Here is a 20643-nt window from a genome sequence, read left to right on the forward strand (position 1 = left end):
AAACACCCTGGTGGACCCACCCAGAGGATATCACTTTACATCTGGGGTAAGGACTCCAAGTATTGTCTTAATGGGAGTCCAAGCCATCACAGGCAAGCAAAAAGAGCTAGATTACAGTACAAAATTAGAGAAGGAATGGAAGTGGCTGTTAACATCGCCATCATAGAAAATCATCATGTTAGGACATACGTACATGTAACATCTGGACAACAAATCCTGCCATTGAGTAAATATTGTCCACTGTGGATCAACAATTAGCTTAATGCACTTGATCAATAGATAAACACAGTATTCACATCTATTTTTAGACACATTAACACAATATGTAATCATGAGGATTCGCTTCAGCTATGTCTATACTTGCATTCCTCTTTCAAAAGAGGAGCGCCAATGAGGGAAATCGAAAATGCAAATGCGGCACTGGATTCCACGTGCCATTCTTCATTTGCATAATCTCTTTTCAGAAGACATTCCTTCGAAAGAGAAAAAAAGCAGTGTAGACGGGGCTCTTTCCAAAATAAACCCCCCCCATCTTCAAAAGAACCCTTCTTCCTATTTTGCAAGCCAGTGGGGGAGTGGGGACCCACTAAAAGCATGATCCCCAAATGAATTCGGGGGACAACTAAAGAGGTACAGCAGGCACCCCGGCACGACCTTGACACTCCCCAGCACCTCGGGGAGAACAGGGTCGCCACCACACCTTGATGGGCTGAGAGTGGCTAAAGTAGACCGTCTCCCCACCCAGCACTGCCGGAGACCCATCGTGCACCCCCTGGTGTTTAAAGTGACAAAGATGAACGGCAACATTGTGAGGGCTGGGAAGGATCCTCCCTGAAGGGGGCGTCAGCGGTACCCGTAGGGCCTCATAGCAGTCTGTCACTCACCCCGAATGTGAGCAGGGTGCCACGGGCCCACTGGTAGGCCACAGCACCCCTCCTCCCGGTCCCTTTACCTTCTTTCAAAACAGCCCTCACGGTCTCAAGGATGAGGTAATCTCCCCAGTGCCGAAGGGTGAGAGTCACTTTGTTCTTGGATCCATGAACGTCGTCCAAGAAGCTGCACATCTCGGCCTTCAGCGTGTTGGGCACTGGGGCTTCAGGGCCCTGAATGTACTCAGCCAGACTCCCCTGCAGGCCCCACGGCCGACAAGGGTGGGCATGCGTGGATCGAGCCCCTGCCATGGGACAAGATGAGCTGGTGAAGGAAGAACAGCCCCAGATGTGCTGGGAGTGGGTGAAGCAAAGCACACCTCCTGGGGTTGTCATGATGGGGAAAGGAAAGTAGGGACAGTGGTGACTGGAGCAGGAGCAACGTGAGGGATAGGAATGAGGAGGGTATCAGGAGAGTGAAAAGGCTCGGGGGGAGAGGAAGGTGAAGGGAGTCAGGGTTAGGAGCGGGGCATTCGCCAGGGAAAGGGGCAGAGGCGGGAGTGGGAAGGGGCAAAGAACAGGGACAAGAGGGGTTTCAAGAGCCTGAGCAGCAAGCCTGTTGGGAAAAGACACCCCCTTCTCACAGGCCAGGGAGGTGGTAGGGATGGGGACTGGGAGGTGATGGCCCCCAGCACCGGGCTGTGGTGCCACAGCGGGGTGCAGTGCCAGAGTCCTCGGTGCTGGGGTTTCCAGGCACTGCGGGCGCCCCAGCCCACCAGAGACACCCAGGGGCTCAACAGCCGCGACAGGAACGCTACTCACAGCCGGGCAGGCAGTCGCCCCCTGGGATGAGTCGGGGGTGGGGCAGGGGCGGAGAAGCGGTCGGAGGAGGCTGGAGAAAAGGGGGACAGAGTGGGTGACTGGGCACAAGCATTGTGCTGGCTGCCCTTCAGGAGCAGGGGGTCCACAACGGAGGCAGCTGGACTCAGGCCCAGGGCCTCAACCTCCTGGGAAAGGAAGGCGAGGCTGGTGCCTGCCTCTTCAGGGCTCCCCTCAGTAGTGGCCGGAGCAGGGGCCGCCTCCGAGTCTGATGCGGGCATGTGCTCGGAGAGGTCGCGCACTGTGGCCTTGCTGGGCCAAGATTCCCTGCAGCAACCGCCACAACTGCCACGGAAACCTCTACCACCCCCGGCTGTTGGTGAGTGGCTGGGGGTCCAGCGGGACCGGGCAGGGCTGCCACTTCCCCTGGGGGCCTGGCGCGGCACATCCTCCCCGTCATCAAACAGGGCAGAGCGCCAGGCGCACACACCCCGCTTCTTCTGCCTCCCCTGTACAAGCTCCCAGCCCTCCAATGAGATGGGCTGGGTGATAGAGGGGGACCAGGGCAGTGGGAAGAGGGGAGAGGAGAAGGAGGATGGGACAGTGAGGGAAGGGAGGAATCAAGCGCGGCCACAGGCCCCGCCACCCTCTCCTCCACAGGCCCGGCTTCCTTTCCCGCTAAGGCATTGGCACCTGCGCCCTCATCTGGGTCTCATGGGGAGACATCATCTGGCACCTGAGCAGTGTTGACAACCCTCAAGAGAGGAGGAGGAGGGGTGGCCCCAGGGTCCAGAATGATCAGGCCACTGGTGGTGACATGGCTGGTGCCCTGTTGGGTATCAGGGGCTTCTCCCCAGGCTGGGCCAGTCCCTTTGGACACATCCCATCTCCTGGCAAATGGGGCACCAGCCCTCCCCCCGGCATAAAAGACCTGGAACTGGGCCCCTTGATGGGGCACCAGAAAAGTCCCCTCTGGGGCGATCCCACCATGTGCCTCCAGCAGCAGCAGTTGGCCATGGGCCTGCTGGCAGAGGGAGAGGACATGGCAGAGGGTGGGGTCTTTGCAGCCTGGGGGAGAGGACTGAGGACCGACACCAGTTTCCCCAGCGTGGTTAGGAAAGGCAGAAGGGAGGCTCCGGGGAGGAACAGAGGAAAACACCACCAGTATGCCCAGTTCCTTTAGCACTGTGGGGGTTACATGGATGACCCCGACCACCAGGCCCTTCTTTACCACCTCCTAGGTGATGGCCTCGGCACCAGGAAGCACGCTCTCTTCCTGAGCATCCGGGAGGCCAACACCTGGGCTGCAGGAGGCCCCCCACTCGTACCGTCGCCCACCCATAGGTCTCCACGTGGGGCGAGGCCAATGCCAGGAGACAATGCACTCCACGCCTCCTGGTGAGGGTGGGGATGGGGGGCTGTTTTAGGGGTAGCACCAGCAGGTGCGGCAGAGCCTCAGAGCCCATGCCCACACTCAGGGTGGTACGACCAGCTCCTGCTGCCACTGTGGGGAGATAAGGGGAACTAGAGAAGGGGTGAGGGAGGGGAGTACGGAAGCAGGGGGGGCCCCACTGGCACCAAACAAAGCAAAAAATGGGGGTGCATGTGGGAAGTGGCAAGAAAGCAAGGGCTGAGCTGCAGCAAGGCTGGGGGGGCTGCAGAGGGACAGGCCCTCAGCTAGCAGAGCCCAGCAGAGCAGAGGAGGTGGCAGGGGTACAAGCAAGGGGTGGACCCCAGCCCAGCTGCACGGCCACCCTCTGGGAGCCCTGGTGGAAAGGGCTCTGCACAGACTCACCCCTCTCCCCACATGCACCGCCCCACAGCCGGCTGTGGAGGGAAGCCCAGCCCCTGCCCTAGGGCAGCCCCGGAACTCCTCTGCAGCAAGAGAAAGCAGCTGCGAAGCTGGAACTCCAGGCCTGCAAGAAACGGGAAGAGGCCAGACAACCCCCAAGGAGACGTAGGAGAAGGGGTCTGCCCCCCTCACTTGCCCCAGGGCAGGTCCATAGGAGACCCCACCACCCTCACAGCAGCTCCAAGAACTAGCTGGAGGGAAGGGGGGGAAAGCAGCCTGCAAGAAGCAGAAACTGGCATAAGGGCAAACAGCACCATTCCCTGCTACACTGACCTTACAGAGAGCAAACAGGTGGGCAGTCAGGTCAGTGCCTTTACGTTTCCCCGGGACTGAGGCTTGTCAAGGATCAGGCTAAGCCAGCACCTGGAGCTAATCAACCACCCACAGCCCATTAAAGCTGGTGGAACCCTTTTAAAGGGCCTCCCCTTGGGTAAGGAGGGGGAGGAAGAGAGGGGAGGAGTCAGCAGGAAGGAAAGAGCTGCAGAGAAGAGGCTGCAAGAGAAAAGTGCAGCAGCTGGTAGAAGGTACTGGGGAAGTGCTCCAGGAGCAGCTACCTAAGATCAGATAGTGTGGGAGGGGACTGTATTCCTCCAGGTCAGCTTGGAAGGGGCAGGAGAGGGCTTAACATCTGGGGGCTTTCCCTACTTTCTGGCTGTGTTGATGATGATGATGATGATGATAAGGGTGCAATAGGCCCTGGGAAAACTGGGAGGTAGAGCAAAAGGATGCAGTGAGCCCCTGAGGCATTTCCTTAACTGCTGCAAAGTGCAGGACCCACAGGTGGCAGCTCAGGACTTTGTCACAGCATTGATGAGAACTTATGCTCACAACCAAAGCCCTCTCATGTCAACAAATGCATTCCCCCCAATTGCAGTGATGGTCCCAAGCCTAATGTTCCTAGGCCCACCATAAGGGACTGATCACAAACAAAATCTGTCTGTCAGTTGTATCAGGGAATGTGCAGCCTTTGGAACAGATGGGGCATAAGTGTGGGGACTGGGAAATTAAGGTGGTCATACAGCTGTGTTTAGCCCCTGGGTCACCTTCAGTCTATGCATCAGGCTTTTCTGGTGTGATGGGTAAACATCATCCCCTTAAAAAGACAAAAATTTGAGGGATGTTGTAGTGAGAGGGTCTGATAGTCAGGCTTTGTGTCTGGCTAAAGGCCTAGACAATGGTGAATGCCTAGCTAAGGCACCTCAAGCCTGAACAACAGAGGGTTAAAGCAAAAGCTGAGAGCTAGGTAAACTATTTGGCAGAGACAGGGCTGAGCAGAGCATTACTCCAAAGTGCTCAGTGATACGCAAACATATGCTAGGAAGATAACAGGACGTTCTGCATGGTAGGACCCTCCCCACAGATAACAGCTCAGCCCCAGGGACGTTCTGACCCAGGATCAGTACAGAGTCCTCATGACAACATGATGTTTCGATGGTACCACTAACCACAAGGTAATGGGTAGTATCTAGTTACATTAAAGGGTGACAATATATTATAAGGGGTGGCATCTGGTATATGTAGTGTGTGTGTGTGTGTGTGTGTAAAGTTCTTTTGTTTTTTGTCCCTGGTTATGATAGTGTCTCTCCACTGAGGTGCACTGAGCGATCTAGGGGATGATGGTACCACCTTGCTGTCGACTGAGTCGTGGCCATTGTCAAGGCACATGCATGTATTAGTGTAAAAGTGTTGGGTGTCTTGGCTTGGTTGCCAGTGTGCTAAAGCCCATGTGTCAACAACAATAAACCTGGCTTCCGTTCCTTTGCACCTTGCTTGATCTGTGGTTATGGGGGGCAGGGCCCTCAGAAGTCTGCGGTCTAACTGATCAGAGCCTACACTAGCAATGGGAGAAGGTAAATACACAGGCGGCCAAAGGTTATCAGCGCAGCAGGGAGCAGAACAGACAGCCAAACACAACACCGGTAACAGCTACAACATAAGATAATTAAGCTCTGGAAGGTATCCAGTTGAAAGTGCACATTTTGTATATACTGCTTTGTTTCCCGATTTAGTCCAAGAGGTGACTACCACAGTCCCTTCACGTAGTCCTTCATCCTTCTCGGCACATTCACACAGGTCAAACTTGCCCTGACATCCCATTTACACAAACTACTTTGGTGGGTTGTTTTTTTTTTCCTCCAGCTCCCATGTGATACCCCAGGACTAAGGGAAGTTGAATTTCTTGGGGCAGCGGTTGTTGGGTTTAGTCCTAAATCCGCGGTTCTGGCTTAATTTTCTCCTTGGAGCGACTGGAAGGGGATGGTAAATGGGACATAGCAGTGTCCACCTCGTGGCTGTAATCTACTGGACTTTGGCTGCTGTTCATTTAGGTCACCGGTGACACGTGGGGGAGGGATAGAGAATCACATGCACCCTCGATGCCGTGGGAGGGAGAGGAAGACGTTCAAAAGGTCAGCAGCCAGAGGCTCGGCTCTGAGGCTGCCGCAGTCCCTCGGGATACCTCTCCTCAGAGAGGAGGTGCAGTGTCCCAGACAGTTCCCCCAACCAGCCCCCCTGCTGTCAGGTACTGGGACTGGGGTGCAGAGGAGAGGGCAGGGCCCTATGGGGCTGAGGGGGCAGACACTCAGGGGGGCGGTGGTCAGCTGTTGGGAGGCTTAGGGGGCCCTGTGGGGCTGGGGAAGGGAGGGCAGCTGCTGGGCAGCAGTTGTAGCAAGCAAAGGGGTGAGTCCTGCGGTAAGGAGGGGCAGCTGGGTCCAGGCAAGGAGTAAGATGGGGGCTCGCAGGTTTCAGAGATCCCCCTGGGGGCTGGTGGCCAGGCCACAGGAGGGAGCCGAGACAGGAGGAAGACAGGAGGGTGCACAGGCCCGTTTTTATCTCTTCTGGTGTCACGGGACCCCTAAGGTCTGGGGTGGGGACAAAAATAAGGGGCTCAGGGTGTGGGAAGTTGAGATGGGTGGGGGTGAGAGGTTTGGGGTGCAGCAGGAGGAAGGGCAACGGGCAGGGGCCCAGGGGGTTGGAGTGTGGGAGGGGGTTCGGCCTGGCCAGCTGCCAGGAGTCATGGGGGGCAATTACCCAGGGCCTGGCTGATTTCAAATGGCCCTGGGGGGTCCTAAACCCTTTTAAATTGCCCGGGTAAGGGTGGCAAGGTAGAGCCCTCCTTCAGAGGGCATTAGGCCCTGGCTTTGTACCTTCCAGCGGTGACTTTCCCCAAATTCTCCCCCCCCCCCCCCCCGCCCCCCAACACAAGAAGGGTGATGGGTGGGGAGGTTGGGCTGCCCCACTTTCCATAGGCAGTGCTGAGCTTTTCGAAAGAGGAGATGTCTTTCAACAACACCACGGCTTTCGGGCGGCTGGTGGGGGCCTGAAAAAGGGGATCCGCACTTTCACCAGCCTACTAATTAGACCATGGGAAAACTCAAACCTGGAAGAGCTTTTCTATGGAGCCTGTTAATTTTCTGGATTCCAGCTGTAACTCAATCGGTGGAAATGATTTCTTTTTAGGGAGAACTTGTGTAAGCAGGGAGCGGCCTGGCTTTTGGGGAGAGCTTTCCTGACTTCTCCGCTACCCCAGTGCAATGGGCTAGTGAAAGGGTTGGAGTCCCTGCTCCCACGTCCTTTACCCACAGGCCTTTTCACACCCGCTACCAGAGCATGTCTGAGAGGACTGGTTAATCAGCACTCACCAGCTGACCCCTTATCTGTCCCAGGGCTCAGCAGGCTGCATTGCATAGCTGTGACCTGCCCATGCCCTTGGACGCAATGGGCTGAGTGTAAATAGCCACTTTAAGCTGCCATCCTCAAACACCCCCAGAGTCAGCACAGCCCTGCCCTACTTTCGCCCCACAACCCTTCTCCTAATGACCCAGGTGATGAGCAAACCCCACGGGCTTTTTGGGCATGACAGGGACCTTTAGCTTAGGTACAATGAGCATTGTTGCAAAGCAAATGGGGCAGCAGAAACAACACCCCTGAGGCAGGGAGGGGGAAGAGGTTAAAAAGAGAGAAAAGCAACCAGTGTAGCCATGAGTGAATTCTTTCCAAGTAGTAACCATGCAGGGCAAGCCAAACAAACCAATCAAACTTCAATCACCTTCTAAACATGAGGGCTAGCAAATTGTACCAGATCACCTAAGGCAGAGAGATGAGCCAATAGCTAGAGGGAGGGGGCCGGGCAGAGAGAGATGGATCTCTGCCCCCTGTGAAGCTTGTACTGATTGGGGTTCCCGGGGGGGGGTGATGGCAGCTGTGGGGTGCAGACACGCGGATTGTTTATGGGTACACAGATGGTTCCAAGGAGTATTGTAAAGTTGTTCTGTTCTGGCTGCTCTGTTCGTGCACTTAGGCGGTTTCAGTATTTTGGATACCCGTAGGGGATTCATCACTGACATTGGTCTGATAACTCCTGACCAGGATGTGCAGCCTGGTGGGTTCATTGGCCTAGGGAGCAGAGGTTTCCCATCAGGCGGCGCTTTCCTGCGTTCCGTCTCCCACCGTCCCGTGTGCTTCATGCTTTGCAATCTCGGTTCTCCAGTCCGTGTGCTAATGCGGGTGTCTTTCTGCCCTGTCTTTGCTGCAAATGAGGCGAGGGGTGTTCCCTTAACCCCCTCACCCTGGTCCTCCCCTGCCTCTTCAATGCTCGTTGTATGGGCTTTGGCTCGAGCAGAGGCCAGCAGAGGAAGGGGAGGGAAAGTTTTCCACAACTGTGCCCTGGTTTCCCAAGAACACAGCTGCTAGGGAACATGGGGCTACCCAGAGGGTGTCTCCTCCCCCCGCTTCCTTTTGCATCATCAGTTACCTCCTCTAAAATGACATTTGTCTCCTCCTCCTGCAGGGCCACTCTAGGACTTCCTTTCCCCTCCTGCAGACCACTGAGGGCTGCTGCACAGCTAACTTCCTCCCCATGCCCGTGGGTCCTGAGACTTGACCTCCATTGCCGATCTGAAAGGTACTGCGCCCGGAACTAACGGTCTTGTCTTCGATATAGGAACTGGGCCCAGCAGCTGCTCTGTTTTTATAAGCTCCACCACGTCAACGGGAATAGGAAGTGATCCATCATCCTCCTCCTGCCTTTCTGACACTCTGTGCCCCTGCGTTTGCTCTTTCTGCGGCAGGCAGTCTGTCTGCTGCAAGCCTTGTCTTTCTCCAGCACATTGCAAACCCACTCCGACTTTCTGAGCTGCTCCGTTCCCACTTTTCTTTTAACTTCCTGCTTCCTTTGGAGCAGGGCTGATCCCCTCTCTGACCCTACAGCTAACCGATTTGTTAACTCACTGATTGCTTCATCTTTCTCCTCCAAATGTTGCTGGGCTGTTCAGAGTGACTCTAATTTCCTCTTCAGTTTCCTCCCTAGAACTTATTTCCAAACTGAAACTTCACTATTGGCCAGCCTGTAAAATAACCCTCCTCTTATCTTCACTCTAAATCTGGAGATGTCCCCAAAGAAAACAGTGGTATGGGTGGGGCGAATTCCCTCTCTCTTCATTGGATGGCTCTTAACTGTTTGTGAGGGTATACTCCTGTTGGGGCCTGCTAAACAGCTGGGGGAAGCTGAAGCAGTCAGATCAAGAGTGCAGCCTGGGAGAACTGGGGCATACCAAACAACTTGAACCCCACAAGTTGAGACATGAAGCTTTTCTGGCAGCTTCCACACATTTGTGGTGGCTTATTTAAAACATACATCAGCTTCTCCTGCTGCTACCAGGGCAGGTTACTGCACGCCATGCTTCTGCCTTACGTAATTTTCACCATGCAATAACAATGCCCCAAAATGTGCATATCACTTTAAATAAGGCTATTATTCTTCCACAATAAAACTGCAAACCTCTGGACAGGAAAGGACAAAAGCCAAGGAGGAGGAAAGAAAAGAAAAAAAACCCTATGTCAAATCACAGAACAGGAAAGTGGGATTCCTGCCAAGAAGCAGTCACAGTAAATAAGTTTTTGGATTGACCACTAAGAGAGCATTCAGATAAGTGCAGGTGGAATAGGGGAAGAACAAGGACAAGAAAAATGCAATCCCTCTTTATAACTCAGGGAATGTAGTCCTAAAGAATTCATTGCACTTGACCTGGAGGGGTGTGGAGTCTGAGTGAATACATAGTATTTCCCCCAAATTTATATTGGGTAAAATGGAAAGAGGAGTTTGCTTTGCAAAAAATGCAGACGCCTCTCACTGGTGATAACTGATTAATCTGCTTTCAGAGAATACTGCAAAAGTTACCTGTGAACTCATTGGTATGATGAACTATGGACACAGCAGCAGTCCCAGCAGCATAGCCGACAGGATCCAATCCGCTGTGTGTCATTTACTTCTCTCCAGTATAAAAACTGGCTATGTATCCCTACCCTTCATTTCCAAACTCTGAACCAGGAACGAATTCCTAAGAGGACCTTCCCTCTTATCTTTTGGTGAAGGACCTTGTCAAAAACTTTCTGAAGACATAAACATACAAGATCATCTGGATCACCCTTGTTCACACACATATTGGCCCAGTCAAAGATTTCTAATAGATTGAGATGTGACTTCTTTTTACAAAAAGCCATGTTGACTCTCCCCCAACATATTGTATTCATCAGAATCTGAACATTGGTGTGCTGAGCACGGTGTGTTGTCTGCATGATGATCTGATGAGTTAATTAATAAGACATGTTACCAGATAATCCAGTGTGGCTATAGCGCCTGACATCACTAGATGTACAATGTATTCACTTTATGCGCAGGCTTAGTGAGTCTTACAGATGGTTCCTGCAGATTTTCTCCTTCAAATGCCTCAACTGTCAAACCACCACCCTCCTCCCCTAGGTTAAATTTCGTGCAAACAAAAGAAAATAGAGGGCAAGGCTGCGTCTACGCTGCCGAGACTTTTCAAAAGAAGGGGGCTCTTTCGAGAGACCCTGCAGAGAGCCTACACGCGCAAAGCGTTCTTTTGAAAGTCAGTCGAAAGAAGGCGAAGCCTCTTCCGGAAGCGTTCTTCCCTCCACCTGTATCCGCAAGAACACCTTCTTTCCAAAGACAGCATGCGTAGACGCTCCTGTGGGCCCTTCTTTCGAAAGAGCAGTCCTCATGGTGCCGGATTTTGCTATCCCTGGCTTCTATTTTCAAAAGAGCAGGGGCAGCATGGACGCGCTCTGGCCATGTCTACGCTGGCAAATCCATCCGAAGGAAGGCGGCGCTCTTCTGGAAGATCCCTGGAGCAATTATGCACAAAGGCCATTCTGCGGGAAGGAATCCAGAAGAACGCAGGGTCTCTGCTGGATGACAGATGCCACTCCAGTTGCAGGAAGAGCATCCTCTTCTGGAAGATTCCTCTGGAAAAAAGCGCCTGCAGATGCTCCGTGAGCGCCTCTTCCACAAGAGCAGTCTGCCATAGCGCCATCCGCAGGCAGTGGGGAGATGCTCTACGCACTACCAGAGGAGCGCTATGGCCCGGTGCTCTAGCCACTCTGAAAGCAGTAGCAAGTCCCATAGACCCTGGTGCCCGAAGGCAACAGGTACACAGGCTGGGTGCCCACACCTCCCCATGGACCCTGCCCCATGGACAGCACACTGCAACCCTGACATGCAGAGGGGCCACCCAGGGAGGCAAGCAGGGGCTCACAGCAAACCCTGACCCATCGCTGCAGGCTGGCCATGCACCCATGCCCTGATGCCAGGGGGCCCTTGAAGCAGCACCCGCTCCACGCACAGGCCTCAGCCAGTACCTGCACCTGCAGACAGGGCTGCACGCCACATGGCTGCAGGAAATGCCCTGGAAATGGACTAGCTATGCATGGCCCACAAACCACCCCCATGGGGATCCCCCATCTGCCAGGCTGTTGCCTGGGGTGGGGCAGGGGCATGCTCTCCCCTGCCCAGCTGCCTGAAGGACGTGCTGTCTTCCCCCCACCCAGACAGCCATACCACCCGAGGGCCACGGGGGATCCACCCACCACACCACTGGAGGGATTGCTGCCCTCCCAACCCCCATGGGAACCTAGGCTGCACCCTGTGCAGTACTCCCCCATGGACCCACGTCTCCACCCCTCTCCCACCGCAGATGGGGCACCCCTGTGCACACGTGGGAGAGAATGGCACAGCTCAACCATGGTGCTCCAGCTTCAGCGGCATCGTGTATTGCCTACGAAGAGCTATCTAAGTTGGGTACAGCACCCAGTGCCCCAAAAGGCCATCACAGCAATACACGTATAACTTGCCTGAGGAGCCGGCACTCCCACATCCCTAGTGCCCGGGGAGGGAGGGACAGGCCCAGGCCCAGGCTGAGGGATGCTGGGGGAGGGATCCTGGTGAGGCTGAGGTAGCACAACACCCAGTGGCCTCGAGGAGCTAGTGCCAGCCACCAGGGGACCACTCATGGGGCCTCGTGGATGAGCTCTTGCCGGTGGGCATCCCGAATGTGGAGTGCCGCAAGGCGATCCTTGGGCTCAGGGGCTGCCTCAGGCTCTGCGAAGGCAGGTATGGCCTCATCCAGCCAGGCCTGCGGGAAGGGACCCTGCCTGCTCTCAATGAGGTTCTGTAAGGTTCAGCAGCCCACGAGGACCTGTGAGATATCCTCCACCCCATATTCAGGAAAGCCAGGAGGCTCTGAAAGCACACCTGCAAGTGAGCAAAAGCACACTCCCTGGGGGCAAGTGCATGGGCCGCCTGCCCCTCAAAGAGCCCTTGGGAAGGCTCGGGGCACCACGACAGCAGGGGGGCAGCCTAGCTCACCCACCACACAGGCACGCTCATGTCTCCGACCAAGCGCTCACACTGCAGGGTGAAGGTCCCAGTCTCCATCCTGAGGTACAGGCTGGAGGTCCAGAACACCTGCACCTCAGGGGCCGGACCCAGGCTGCCCATGCAGACGTCTGCAAAGTGGCCCCGATGAGCCACCAGCGCCTTACAGCATCAGGAAGTGACAGCCCATGCGGTTCACATGGCGGTCGGGGCCCCAGTCCAGGGCACGGATGGTGGTGTGAGTTGTGTGGGTCACGCCGAAGCAGTGCGGGAAGCCAAGGCCCACGAACCCTGTGACAACCTCGTCCAGATCCCCAATGTGCGCCAGCTTCTGGAGCAACGTGTGGGTGATGGCCTCTGTCGCCTGCCAGGGGTGGAACGCAGGCGCATTCAGGGCTGGGCACGCAGCAGCCCTGGCCCCTCCCAGCCCCACCGCCCACTGGCCCCATGGGGAAACCCCTCTTCTGCCCCTAGTGGGGAAGCCCCTCCAGCAGTAGGCCCAGCCCTAGCTGAGGTGGCATGGGCACCCGGGGCAAGGCCTCACTGTGCCCTCCATCCCATTCTGTTGCCAGGGCTGTGAGCAGAACAGGTCTTACCGGGCGGAGGGCAGCGGCCAAGGTTGCCTTGGCCAGCTGAAACTGCCGCCCCACAGCCTGGTAGCTGCGTGTGGTGGCAAATCTCCAGAGGACCATGGCTACATGCTCCGGCACAGTCACTGTGGACTGCATGCAGGTGTCCTGGCACTGGGGGCTCAGGGCGAGGCACCTGCAGAGTTCTGTGGAGGTGTCCTTCCTCATGCAGCAACCGCGCAGCCAGCATGCATTGTCCCGCTCGTGGAGAACCACCCAGTACCCTCAGGTGGGGCCGGCTGTGAGCCTGGCTCTTGGGCAGGGGTGCCCAGTGAAGGCCAGAGCATTCATCAGCACCCGGAACGCGTACACGATGGAGGTCAGGAGGAAGGCCCGCAGCCAGGTCAGGGCAGACAAGTGGGCTTGGGGCTCAGGCCTGTGCCACGCCTAGCTTTCCCTGCACCAGGCAGACAGCTCCACTGGCCTCCCTTGGAATGCAGGGGGACAGCAATGTGCAGGTGCCTCAAGGCCACACAACCCTGGGGCTCCTCGGCATGTGCTGCGGATAACAGCGGGGGCCCTGTACGGGTGTGCATGGTCTGATCTCCGGGAGGGGCTTGGTGGCTGTGTGACCCAGGGTGTGTGTACAGCCGCTGTGAGCCCTGGGATGGGGCTGACAACGTGTGGACAGGCGGGGCCATGGCCTCCTCCGCGCCAGGCCCTCGTGGCCACCTGCTCGCACCAAACATGGCCAGCGGCCGGCCAGCCACTATCCCAGTGTCGGTCAGGCCCCCCTCCCCACCCCCGTCCCCCCACAGGGACAGCAGCCAGGAGGCCGGATTGGACAAGAGGCGCAGGACCTCCTGGGGCTCTGGCAGGAGGAGGAGGTCCTGGGGGACACCACCAGGCCACTGTTACAACACCCCCCTGCTTTCACCCACCTGGCCGATGGGCTCACTGCCTGGACCGCTGAACAGGTCTGCTGTAAAGGAAGAGAACTGCAGCAGGGGAACCTGCAGGCCTGGGACAGCGCCAGGCAGGCCCCAGCCAGCTGCCCCTGTTTCCTGGAGGACAGCAACTCCAACGGTCACCTCGCCCACCCTGAACCGCTGCCTGAGGGAGTGGTCCATGGGGGGTTGGGGCCCCAGGGACGAGGTCTCCAGTCTCACAAGTGGTGGAGGAGGACTTCCGGGAGGGCATCCAGCAGGCATGCCTGCGTGACCCTGTGGGCGTGCAGCTGCTGTGGGTCCCTGTCTCTTGCAAGTGAGGGTCAGAACTGGGCACAGGCTCGGCTTCACTGTAAACAGCTCCGCAGGCCTCAGCGACGTGTGCAGGGAGGGGGTGTTTGGGTGGGGCCCTTTAAGGCCAAATGTGGCCAATGCTCCCGGAAGTGCTTTCGGGCCATGCGACCCCCTTCTGGGGCATTTCTTGGCCCCTTCTTTGGGAAGAGGCTGCACAGCTGTGTGGATGTGCCCTTCCGGAGGGATGAGCAGATCTTTCAGGCCACATTGTAGGTGTAGATGTGATCTGGAAGATGAGCTTCCGGAGGACAGTCTTGTAGATGAAGCCGCTGTGGAGGGAGAGAGATAGAGAGTGTGTGTGTGTGTGTGTGTGTGTGTTTTAAATGTCCTCTTTTGAAAGGAGCTTTTTCTTCTTCTGGAAGAACTTCTTTTGAAGGATCTCTGTAACGTAGATGTATCCCAAATGATTAACAACTCTGCTTCCACAGGGGCTGCACAGCCAAGTAGACTGGGTTTCTTTTTGTATTACCAAAACCCAGCAGGGAGAATCTACATAGAAAAATACAACACCCACTTCCTGTGGGATATTCTATGCTCTGAAAGGTGTGAGTGACTGTTGACTCTTTTGCTCCCTGATATGGTGTTTCCAAAACAAGATGGTAGGTTGTTCTGCTATCGGGGCCTTTCACTGGGTGTTTTTCACACACACACCCCCACCTTAGCCTAGTAGGGTTCCCTGTTCGTATGCAGCACGCCTCTCTAATAGAGTTGAGGCGTTTTTCCTTCCTTTTATAAGGTAGCACTGTCAATCACATAAGAAATAATCCGAACTGGTAATATTTGAAATCCTGTCCTGTCATATTTGTGTGTCAGTGACAAAAAATGGACCGACTCTGACTTTTTTTTGTTTCTTTTTATTAAGACTCATCTGTCCAAGGAAAAGCAAGAATGCTGAAGGAGATCAAAATAGCAATCTGCCTCTCTTCTTTCTTTTTCTTGGCCATTTTCTATAAACTTGCCCTGAAGCCTGGCTGGATCTTCTCATTCGTGCCTAATCCTGAGAGATCCCCGCCGCAAGAGGACGTTATGAACCAGAGAGGAAGAATCATCTTTGTGGAGACAACAGACCATCTGGAGCCTTCTCCTTTGGCTTCGTGTTCTGTGGAATCTGCTGCCAGGATCTACCAGGACAGATCAGTTGTTTACTTCATGAAAGGGCTGAAAAATAACACAGAGCTGGTTTCAAATTCTGCTTACCCCGCCTTCACCCTCTTATCTGCTATGGAGAATGTCCACATTCGTCCTTTCCAGATGGACGCTTTGTTCCAAGAGACGCCACTGCTCCCATGGTATCGTCGGGTAAGAGGAAGTATTAAGGGGAAAATATTTGTAAACAAAATTCAAAATAAAGGGAATAGATGCTGTTAACACCTTGTGGCACCCAGGAGGGACCCCTTTGCATGACACTTTGCCGTGCATTTGTCAAAATATTTACTGCAATTGTTATGGGCATTTCCCATTTCCTGATGGCGGGATTTATATCAAATGGAACATTTCAATAATGATTTTGATAACCATTTGGAGAAAATATGGCTGATCAATCACCATCCTTTCCAAAAAGGCACTATACTGATAAAATGTTGTATTTGAAACCTTTCAGTCTGCATGCATTTAAAATGAGCATTTACTCTTCTGAAAACATGACTTCAAGGCTGTCAAAGGGGGCTGACCGCAATGAGAAGGCCAGGGGACAAACTTGACAAGTGAGAGGGGAAATTCCAGGGCTGTTTGGGGGAAAAAGGCAGTGAGATGCTTCCAAGCTCCATTTGCTCTGTCAGAAGTGTTCCAGAAGTCCCCACCCCCACCCCGAATTCTTGTTTGGGCCAGTTTGAAAATGCAGGCAGGTATCACTGCATTACTCTGCACCTGTTTCATGTTTTCATGGGTCTATTGGCAACCATGACAGCCACATACTTTTTCATTTATTTTTAAATGGAAACTGAGAGTCTGGAAAATAGAGGCAGCTGGCTGCAATATTCGTATGCCGCCCCCCGCACCCGTAGAACCCAGGCCAGTGAAGGGGAACTCCACAAAACTGAGGAGGTTAGGTCAACAGAACATTAAAAGCTGTAATGCCAAAAAGCAAAAGCTCTTCCAGCCGCGTGGAAACTTTTTAAAGACACCATAACAGAAGCTCAAGTTAAATGTGTGCCCCAAATTAAGAAGCTTAAAAAGAAAACCACAAAAGTGCCACCGTTGGTGAACAAGCAAAAAAAAAAAGGGGGAGGGGGGTAGAAAAGGGCGTAAACTCTGGCAAGTGATGTGTAAAAGCAAAAGAAAGGCAAGAAGCTTGCTAAACGACCACTGGGGCCACTGGATAATTGAGATGCTAAAGGAGCACTCCAGGATTATATGGCCATTACAGGGAAACTAAATGAATTCTTCACGTTGCTCTTCCTGACTAAGGTGACGTTTGAGGAGCTCTTGCAGGTCATGTTTAGAGGAGGGTTTGGAACAAAGGACTCAGTTAGAGTATAATCAGTCACCACCACCAGGCTGTTATGTACCTACCCAAGAGTTCTGCAGGAACTCAATTGTGAAACGGCGGACAGACTAGCTGTACTTTCAGAGGGGTGGCTGTGTTCAGTGTTTTTGCAGCTACAGAGGAGGAGTCCTATGGCACCTTAAAGACTATGTATTTATTTGGATATAAGCTTTCGTGGGCAAAGATGATGAATCTGACAATGTGCGTCTTTGACCACAAAAGCTTATGTGGAAACAAATCAGTTTGTCTTTAAGGTGCCCCAGGACCATTACATTTTCTTTTGTATCAGAACACTGGAGGACACAAGAACTAGAAATTAATCAAATGAAATTAATAGGCATCAGGTGTAAAGCAAAGAAAGAGAAGTATTTTTTTCACAGTGCGCAGACAACCTATAGAATTCTTTGTCAGAGGGTGCTGTGAAGCTGAAGACGAGGACAGCGTCCAGATGAGAACAGTATTAATTCGTGGTGGAGAGGTCCATCAATGGCAGTTAAAAAGGATGGTCAAGGGTGGTGTCCCTACATTCTGTTTGCCTGAAGCTGGAAATGAGTGACAGCGAATGGAACTCGATGATTACCTGTTCTGTTCATCCCTTCCAGGACACCTGGCATTGGCCACTGTCTGCAGACAAGTATCACAGAGGGAGCCGTGTTAGTCTGTATCTTCAAGAACAACAAGAAGTCCTGTGGCATCTTAAGACTAACAGATATTTTGGAGCATCAGCTTTCGTGGGCAAAGACCTGCTTCATCAGATGCATGAGAAGCGGGTCTTTGCCTATGAAAGCTTATGCTCCAAAATATCTGTTAGTCTATAAGGTGCCACAGGACTTCTTGTCCACAGACAGGATACGGAGCTAGATGGATCTTTACCATGACCCAGTGTGGCTGTTGTTATGCTCTTATGGTTCATATCGTTATTATTTCACATTTGTTGGGTGTTTCCTGCATCTGGGACACACTTGAACAATTACATGGAACAAAACCTAGATTTGCTCTTGTCTTTTTCCAGCGAACAGTCAAAGCTGAAAAAAGACATCCGCTCATTAATTGTTAAAGGGATTAAAGTTAAGGTAGATGCCGCTGAGAGTTTTATACAGTATATTGCTAACAGGAGCTGATGATGAGATATTTTAACTGCAGTCAGTTGCATGTCTTTGATTCCTTTCCAACTCTGCAGGTGAATCCAGACCAGGAAGTGTACTGGCGTCATGTTAGCTCTGATGCCTGCAGATACGCGCTGATCTGGAAGTACGGTGGGATCTACATGGACACAGATGTCATCTCCCTCAGGCCAATATCACTGGAAAACTTCCTGACAGCCGAGGATTTAAAACTCATGGGCAGTGCGATTTTTGGCTTTTCTCATCATCACCCATTCGTTTGGGGCTGCATGGAGGATTTTGTTGAAAACTACAATGGAGCTGACTGGGGATACCAAGGTCCCAAGTTACTGACTAGGAGGCTTCGAGCACTGTGCAAACTGACCAATTTCCAAAATGTGGAGAATCAAACCTGTCGCAACATTTCCATCTTACATCCTCAGCGTTTCTACCCTATTCCCTACTCAGAATGGTGGAAGTACTTCGAGGTCTGGGAGACAAACCCAGACTTCAGCAGCTCCTTCGGTTTGCACCTGTGGAACTTCATGAACAAGGAACACAAGACTGTGGTGGCAGGAAGTAACACCTTAGTGGAAACTCTGTACAAAAAGTACTGCCCCACCACGTATAAGGTCCTTCTTCAAGGCAGTGGCCATACAGAACGAAACTAAAATGACTGATTGGATCTAGTGGAACTACACAACCCTTCCAACCCTGTGATGAGCTGAGCTGCGCACAACACGTACTTCCTCTTAGTCAGTGGTGCACAGCAAACTTCTGTGTGCCCACTCTGTAGGGGAGCACCTCTTAGAAGTCACTCCTCTCATGTTTCCCTGGGACCCAATGAAATATGTAAGAAGCTGGGATGTAAATACCATTGTTGAGGACATAAGTGTGTCTTGTCCTTCAGGGTAAATTTTAACAAAGCAAATAAGGGATCTAGCAACCTTAGTCCCATTTGAAAGGTGACACTGATGTGTGGTGGCAAAGCTCCAATGAAAATCACAGCATCTTAGGGACACAAGGGTCAAATGTATTTGACACCTACAGATGCTGATAAGTGCTTTTTAAAATCCCATGAGGATCTATTTGCTTCCTGGAGTCCTAGTGCCTTTCTGAATCTAACCCCAGAGATCCTTTTGGAAATGTTGTTCTCTCGTTCGCTGTGTGTGTGTCTACAACACCTGCTGCCACAAACCCCCGAGCTGTAACACTGATCTTCAAGAATTAATATAATGACACTCAGCAAACGGTATCCCAAACCTCCCCCATTCACTGAGACTGTTTGTTTATTTTCCCTCCTTTTCCTTCAGGTATGACCCCTGCCTTCCGAACAGTGACATTTCAAATGTCCGTGTAAATAAAAGCCTCTAACCAACCCCAATGCCTCTGAATTTATATTCCGCCTTTAAGCCTCCCTCATGCTTCTGAGACGGAGACGAAGGAGGTGGAATGTGCATTGTTTCTAGATCTGTCTCTCTAAGTTGTTGTACGGCCCCACTTTTGCAGGATTTGTGAGTCTCATTTAAACTATTGAACTTCCTCTCCCAACAAGCCCGTGGGGCAGAGAAGTTCTGTTCTCCTCTTTTCCATGGCTGAGTTCTCCAGTGGGGCAATGAAGACCTACAGACCCACAAAGGAGCCTAGGCACCTGAAACCCAGTGCCAGCCCCCATTCAGCTCCTGCTTGACCCTGTAGCTGCCTGCACTCAGGTTTTCCATTCCCCTGGCACCTCAGTTTCTGCCACTCTGCGCAGGGGGTACCCACAAGGTCCAGTCTGACAGGTGTGCTCTGAGCACCACCAATGCAACAGAACATGGGCAGGGGAAGGAGGCCTGTGTTATTACCTTCAGCCCCGTGGTTAGCGACTCGTGCCATGTGAGGAGAATGCTGGTTCAATTCCCCCCTCTGCCTGGGATTCCACCCCAGGCGTCCCACCTCGGAGAGGAGTGGTCAAACCTTTTGATCTACAGGGCATTCTGATGTGAGCCTCTCTGCTGGTGAAGGTCAGTTTACTTTGTACAAATAGTTACGCATACATTGGGATGGAGAAAGCACCACTCTAGGTGCATCCTCAGGCAGTGAGCGGGTGCCAGGCTGTGGCCACAGGGCTGTGTTTAGAGTGTTACCGCCTGCACGTTCACCCCATGGAAAGGGCCACGGCACGTGGCAGGGACAGTGGTCACAGGCATCACCAGAGACATGCTCAGTAAGTAAGAGTCGGGCTCAAAGTCAGGCCAGGGTCAGAGACCAGAGATCGCGCCAGGCTGCAGCCAGGAGCAGACTGAGAGGAGGGGTCTGCAGTCACAGCAGGCCCAAGGTCCCATGGTTGCCCAACTTCCAAGGGCACCCTCCCTAGTTAAATAGGGCCCCCTGGCCAATCAAAGGTCCACAAGGTGCTGTCACTCTGGGTCTCTTGGGCGGTACTTCCTGCAGGGCTTGCTCTCCACACCACTCCCTGGCTGTGGCTTTTCATGGACTCCCACCCGACGCCTAAAGCACCTCCAACTCCCCTCTCCTTCAGCAGCCCCTGGCAGTGCGAGAGAGAGACTCCCTAAAGAGGAGCCGGATAATGTCACAGGGCTCCTCCCCCAAGCGCTCTCACGCCCGCAGGGCGCTTGGCTGTTGGTGGGCAGGCCCTTAGTATGTTTTCAATGGCTTTGAGCTATTATCACTTAAACCACGTGTTGGAAAGTAAAGAGGAGGTGGACCTCCAGAGATGGGTGGGGTAGATGGGCTTCTCTGTTGCTGCTAGCCATGTAATGAGCATCATTATACCTGCTCCTGACTCCTGTTTGCACAAATTTAGGCTTAAGCGTGTCATTTTTACTGCACAAACTCCAAGCTAAGGGGCGGGAGGGGGGAGCCACAAAGCCATGACCTTGTGCACATTGCAGCTAGCTGGGAAAGAAAGGGGAGGCGGGAGATAACTTTGCTTCCGGTGCGTCTGCGTCCTCTTATCAAGCAGGAG

At 53.4% G+C, this 20643-nt stretch overlaps 1 protein-coding gene and 1 long non-coding RNA gene across 3 annotated transcripts in view; one reads left to right on the forward strand and one right to left on the reverse strand.

Moving 5' to 3' along the window:
* The window catches only part of LOC142018446 (uncharacterized), a 28498-nt gene extending 24598 nt beyond the window's left edge, over positions 1 to 3900 (reverse strand). Inside the window, exons 1-2 of one of the 2 annotated variants that reach the window (XR_012646825.1) lie at positions 3814 to 3900; positions 953 to 1174 (exon numbers count right to left, since the gene is read on the reverse strand). This is a non-coding gene — a long non-coding RNA (uncharacterized LOC142018446). Of the gene's footprint in view, positions 1 to 952; positions 1195 to 3813 lie in introns of both variants that reach the window. The other variant, XR_012646826.1, reaches the window with a different exon arrangement.
* A 1007-nt stretch (positions 3901 to 4907) lies between these two features.
* LOC142018339 (alpha-1,4-N-acetylglucosaminyltransferase-like) lies at positions 4908 to 19051 on the forward strand. The gene is made up of 4 exons (XM_075004073.1): positions 4908 to 4991; positions 8330 to 8443; positions 14947 to 15383; positions 17750 to 19051. Exons 3-4 carry the CDS (start codon positions 14973 to 14975, stop codon positions 18341 to 18343), a joined length of 1005 nt encoding a protein of 334 aa, XP_074860174.1. The 5' UTR covers positions 4908 to 4991; positions 8330 to 8443; positions 14947 to 14972; the 3' UTR covers positions 18344 to 19051.
* The last annotated feature ends 1592 nt before the right edge of the window (positions 19052 to 20643 follow it).

Source organism: Carettochelys insculpta, chromosome 10 (genome assembly GCF_033958435.1).
Source record: "Carettochelys insculpta isolate YL-2023 chromosome 10, ASM3395843v1, whole genome shotgun sequence".
Lineage (NCBI taxonomy): Eukaryota > Metazoa > Chordata > Testudines > Carettochelyidae > Carettochelys > Carettochelys insculpta.

What these genes read in the sequence shown, in the direction of transcription:
- LOC142018339 (XM_075004073.1), top strand. Translation starts at nt 14,973, where the DNA reads ATGCTGAAGGAGATCAAAATAGCAATCTGCCTCTCTTCTTTCTTTTTC. An exon ending in TGCTCCCATGGTATCGTCGG is followed by an intron (nt 15,384 to 17,749) that starts GTAAGAGGAAGT and finishes CCAACTCTGCAG; the next exon opens with GTGAATCCAGACCAGGAAGT.